The following is a 5,925-nucleotide window of genomic DNA, read 5'->3' on the forward strand; positions in this document are numbered from 1 at the left end:
TGAGCAAATAAATGAGGAAATCTTCAAAATTCAGCCATTCCAAGATCCTCCTATAAGACACGAACTCAAGTTTTTTATTATATTATATTTTTAAGATAACCATTTTATTTTTTTTTAAACAAATTTAAATTATATGAATACATATCAAATACTTCTCTCATTTAATTAATCAATATTTAAAATCAAGACAAATACATAATTAAAAACTATTAAATTTAATTACTTCCTAGTGAATGCTTCAATACAAATGAAAGTTTACAAGAATGATCTGATCTGTTAACTTTCATTTGTCAAGTAAACCAATATGAATGATATATGCCCAATAGTGAATGCCAATTTTATTAATTAATTTCCCTTTTTTCTTTCACGTACATGCCTATTGCCACTCTGATTATGACTCGAAAACGTTTGTTGACAAAAACACCAGCAATAGCGACTCTACAACAAAACTGTACCTTCTGCATATCGATGTCAACGAAACTTTCCACCTGCTCACATTTTAGTTCATTAAAAGACTCACAAATGGACAGCAAAAATGGCACTATCTGTCTCCACTAAATCGGGCTAGTGAAAAGTTGCGTTTACTTTTAAATCCTTTCTTTAACCTTGCAATGGACAGCAAAGATCTGGAAATAAAAGATTGGGCCTTGCAAAGACTTTAAGTTTTTGAGAAACGGGTTGTTCTGATAAGTATGATGTCTGTTTTGAGTAATTCACACGATTGCTGTTGTACAAACACAGATTAGGTTACATATATTTGATTTTAATCATATATATATAAAATACGTTGAAAGATATCTTAATTCCCTTTATTATAATAAATAAATTGTAATTTTCTCAACACAGAACATTACACAGTACTGCAGTCTACCTCGCCACTAAACTAAGTAGACTGTATACAATGAGCAAGGCATCTATATACCATTTTGTCTCTTTCTTTCCTTCCTCTCTATAAGAAGCAGAGAATATCTCAGCAGCTAAGACAAAACAATTGAGAGTTTTATAGATTGAGATCACCCTTCCCATGCCCATGGCAGCGCTTAGCTTTTCTGTCATGTCCACTTATGCAATTCCAAGGCTGCCATCTTCATATCCTCCTCCTCTCACAATTTCTCAAAGGCGGTCCAGAGATGCAAAACACCATCTTTTGATGAGCTCTCCAGGTTAAATGAAGCCACTTTCTTCTTTAGATAAGTTTCAAAGTTCATCTGCTTGTTTCAATTTTTGTCTATGGTCAATAGAAAAGTTGCTACCATTAGTGAGCTTTAATAGGCTAACAATGAACGATGTGGTAATCTTTTTGGGATTAAAACAGTTTTTGTTCCGAGTCATATTAGAATTTACAATTTGGAAGGGTAGGATTAGTGGACAATCTGCAATTTTATGCTTATTCTTATATTTCTTCTATGAACAATCCTTACTGACTTTTAACTGATTTGTTATAATAATTTTTAATAGGGGCTTCTAATTTCAAGTTCATCGATGAAAGGAACGGATTCAATGGAAGAACATATCAGAAAGTGAAACGTACAAGTGGATATCTTCTTGAAAATGCCTCAAATGTATTCAACTTTATTGTCTCATGTTCTCTTTAAAATTTTGTTTACTAATGTTTCAAAGAATACAATCTAATTTTGTATTAGAAAATATAACTCTACTAACAATAACCTTAAAATTTATCAAGGATATCATGTCCATACTAGATTTGATAATCATTTATTTCATTATATGACAGGTTGCCCAAGAGAACATAGAGGAAAACTCATTTGCTTCGATGTGCATTATCATGTCCATACTAGATTTGATAATCATTTATTTCATTATATGACAGGTTGCCCAAGATAACATAGAGGAAAACTCATTTGCTTCGATGTGCATTGATGATGATATTGCAACAATAAGATTGTTGTTCTCAGATATTAAGAGAAGACACACATCTCTTTCTGCTTATGCTACAGCTTGGGTAGCCATGGTCCCTTCTTTAGATAACTCAAAATTACCACAATTTCCCCAGTGTCTTTCATGGATAATGGAGAATCAACTTTGGGATGGATCTTGGGGATTATTAGACTTGCCTTATATTAAGGACCGCCTCTCTCACACTTTGGCATGCCTTATAGCACTTAGAACATGGAATGTTGGCTCTGAAAATGTGGAAATGGGTAAGACCTCTTTCTCCTTAATCAACTTTGATCTATACCAAATTTATTTGTAAAGTAGTTACATAATTTTTTTCGAACTATAAAATTTAATAATATTATTATTACCCACATTGTTTCTAATTTTTATAGTTTATCATTTCCACTGAAAAATTTCTCCAAGTAAAACTAATGTACTTAATGCTTATGTCAATTCCGGATTCTTCCACATTTCTCCAAGTAAAACTAATGTAATTAATGCTTATGTCAATACCGGATTCTTCCACAGGCTTGAGATTCATAAAACAAAATATTGCAAAGATAGCTAGTGAGGACAAATATAATCCCCTAGGCTTTGATCTGATCTTCACTGCCATGTTAGAGGATTCAAGAGGCTTGTGTTTGGAACTCCCTTATGATTCACCTCCTATAAAGATGATGTTCACTAAGCGAGAAAAAATCCTTAAAAGGTAATTTTGCAATCATTTTGAATTTTTCCAACACTTTTCTGCCTTATTTTTGTTGCTTTCCTATAATTACTTATATTTTTTTTTGCAGCATTGGAATTAACCATATGAATGAGTATGACCCATCCCTCATTTTCATGGTTGAGGGTATTCGGAAGATAGTTGATTGGAACAAAGTTTTGAGACATGAGAACAAGGATGGATCGCTCTTCCATTCTCCCTCTACAACTGCTTGTGCTCTAATGTACACTAGAAAATCTAGCTGCCTCAAGTATTTGAATTCAATGCTAGAAGATTTGGAAAATGGAGGTTGGTCTTTAAATGTTCATTTATATGGTTTGATGAGATTTTTGTCATGTTCATGTAAATGTAACATACACTTTTTTTGTTGGTGCAGTGCCTAGTGTTTATCCTATAAATTTGGTTCCTGGTCTCTCAATGGTAGACAGTTTGGAAAGCTTAGGTATAGCAAGACATTTCAAACATGAGATAAAACAGGTTCTAGATGATGTCTATAGGTAATTTTCTTTTTCTTATGATTATTTTTTGTACTTTCTATGCTTAGTTTGCATATTATCTAATATAAATATTCTTCCTGGATAGATTATGGACAGAGAGTGAAATAATTCAAGGAATATCATCAGCATCAGACATAATTAACCTGTCCACCAGTTTCAGGATCCTACGATGGAATGGATATGATGTGTCTCCAGGTCTTTTGAGCAAACAATGCCCTATTTTCCTTAAACTTGGCTTTTGAATCTCACATAATATTTTCTCTATTAAGAATGCATACCAGTTATAGATTATGAATGATATTTAATTTTGGGCATGGTAGTCTCTAACTCAAACATTGACTATGTAGATGTCTTTCTCAGTTGCCTAAGGGATAGTGACTTCTTACTATCTCTAGAAAATAGTGGCCAAGCTATTACAGCATTATTGAATTTGTATAGAGCATCTCAATTGATGTTCCCAGGTGAAACAATTCTTGAAAAAGCAAAATCCTTCTCCCAAAACTATCTTGAAAATATCATGATGGATGAACAAAATATAGCCCACAAAGACCTTGAAAAAGAGGTAATCAATATATTCATTAGGCTGCAAAGGACTAGTGTTTGAATTTGTTTGTGTGATTGAGCTTTGTTCCTTACAGGTTAAGCATGCACTAGATGTCCCTTGGATAGCTAGTGTGGACAAAATAGAACATCGCAGATACATGAAAACATTTCCTTTTGATCATGTTTGGATTGGAAAGACAAGTTATAGGTACCTTTTGACTAGATCCCCATATCTTCTTTATAAACCCTTCATTTTTACTAAGTTTAAAATTTATATGCTTCTAGATGACATCCTTTAATAGTATTTACTACATTGCAACTTCGAATTGGATTGCAGGATCCCCTTTATAGGCAAGGATTGCCTTTTAACTTTAGCTACAAAAGACTACAATATCTGCCAAGCAGTTCAACAAAAGGACTTACAAGAGTTGGAAAAGTAAGTAGCCAGTTTTTAGAAATTACAAGAAGAAGAATTTATCATTGTTAACTCACATTTTGATAAGAGTTTTTGTTGTTGTCTACACTAACAGATGGAGTGAAGACTCGAAACTTGGTGACCTACACTTTGCTCGACAAAAGCTTATAGCCTGCTATTTTTCTGCCGCCTCAACACTTTTTAGCCTTGAAATGTCTACTGTCCACATTGCAATTCTCATTACAGTAATGGATGACTTTTTTGATGTGGAGGGTTCCACTGAAGAGATTCAGTGCTTTGTTGAAGCTATTAGGAGGTAATTGTATCATAAATATCTAAAATTATTGACTTATATGGCTATCATAATGTTTTCGATGGTTAAAGTTAATTCATTGTGAATTCCATTGGAGACAAATTTTAGGTATTGGACTAGTTAAAGCTATGTTCTTCTATAGGTCTTAGATTCCTTTAATCAATTAATCTATCTAACTGTATACAATATACATAAATAGAGAAGAGTCACTAAGTACTCTTTTCAAATATCTTGCAGGTGGGATCCAAGAGGTGTATGTAATTCTTCAGACAATGTGAAAACTTTATTCTCTGCAATTTATAACACTATCAATGATATTGCTCAAGAAGCTTGGGGTTTCCAAGAACGGGACATAAGCACTCATTTGAGAGAAATTGTGGGTTCATCTCCCTTGAATGTAACTTATTTGTATAGATCATTTTTACTGTAGCAAACACAAAAACTTATTTCAAGAAGCTTTGAAGACAACATCATTAGAGTAACCCATGAAACATTTCTTGTGCTTATGTTTATAGTGGTACAGATTGGCAATCTCAATGATGAAGGAGGCTGGATGGATGAAAATTGGATATATACCATCGATGCAGGAATACATAAAAAATGGAGAAATAACAATTGCCTTGGAACCAATTCTTTTTACATCACTTTATTTTGTATATCCTAAACTTTCAGAGAAAACCATCCACCATCCTGAGTACAACAATCTCATGCAGCTTGTCAATACTTGTGGGCGCCTTTTGAATGACATTCAGAGCTATGAGGTATTGAATACTTTCTTATTAGCCAAGTCACTCCTTTGCAATACTTTCAATGAAGAACTAAATTCTTCATATGTTTTTTCAGAGGGAGATCAAGCAAGGAAAGCTCAACTCCATGTCATTGTTCATGAAAGAATATCCAACAACATCTATTAAGGATGCTACTAAGTGGATGAGGCTAACCGTTTCTGAAAGCACACAACAATTACTCAAAAACTTGCTGCAACCAAGTGTTCTCCCTCGGGATTGTAAGCAATTATATTGGAATTTGGTCAGAAATATCCAAATGGTTTTCCTCAACACTGACGAATTCACATCTCCTATTGTGATGCTTGAACATATAGAGGCAGTTCTTTTTGATCCTCTAATATAAATTCTACACAAGTGTGTCGAGATAATATCAACTGGCTCTATCTAGAAATTGTAATCTCTAAGTTAAAATTCAATTATTTGTGCACAATTTTGCTTCATTTTGATATTCACAACTTTCCCTTAGCATAACTTAGATCATGGTGGTAGGAACACATTACAAGTTCCTTTTCTCTAGTAGTGTAATAGATTTATCGGAAGTGATAATTAAGATATGACTCGGTGAATTGTCTAGCTAACATCCATTAGCACTGAGCATTTTCCTATAAACACTTCACATAGCTAGCATTAGTTATTATGATGGTATTAGATAGTAGTGAATGTACTTTAATGCAAATCCATTGTTGATTTAATTTCTATAGTGTAAATAGTGGGCTAAGATATTATTGTTGTGAATGGATGAT

At 33.2% G+C, this 5,925-nt stretch overlaps 1 protein-coding gene across 2 annotated transcripts; it reads left to right on the plus strand.

The window, feature by feature from the left end:
* The first annotated feature begins 849 nt into the window (after positions 1 to 849).
* On the plus strand, positions 850 to 5,598 carry LOC131060905 (copalyl diphosphate synthase 1-like). 2 transcript variants are annotated; one of them, XM_057994343.2, is made up of 14 exons: positions 850 to 1,163; positions 1,459 to 1,562; positions 1,832 to 2,162; positions 2,428 to 2,608; positions 2,697 to 2,914; positions 3,003 to 3,123; positions 3,209 to 3,318; positions 3,471 to 3,685; positions 3,762 to 3,874; positions 4,004 to 4,102; positions 4,197 to 4,397; positions 4,632 to 4,770; positions 4,910 to 5,155; positions 5,238 to 5,598. In XM_057994343.2, the coding sequence occupies exons 1-14, from the start codon at positions 1,025 to 1,027 to the stop codon at positions 5,523 to 5,525; spliced, it is 2,505 nt and encodes an 834-aa protein (XP_057850326.2). In that variant the 5' UTR covers positions 850 to 1,024; the 3' UTR covers positions 5,526 to 5,598. The 2 variants fall into 2 exon arrangements, with proteins under 2 accessions (XP_057850326.2, XP_057850327.1); XM_057994344.1 differs by lacking the exons at positions 3,209 to 3,318; positions 3,471 to 3,685; positions 3,762 to 3,874.
* The last annotated feature ends 327 nt before the right edge of the window (positions 5,599 to 5,925 follow it).

This window comes from Cryptomeria japonica, chromosome 5, assembly GCF_030272615.1.
Source record: "Cryptomeria japonica chromosome 5, Sugi_1.0, whole genome shotgun sequence".
Taxonomy (NCBI): domain Eukaryota; kingdom Viridiplantae; phylum Streptophyta; class Pinopsida; order Cupressales; family Cupressaceae; genus Cryptomeria; species Cryptomeria japonica.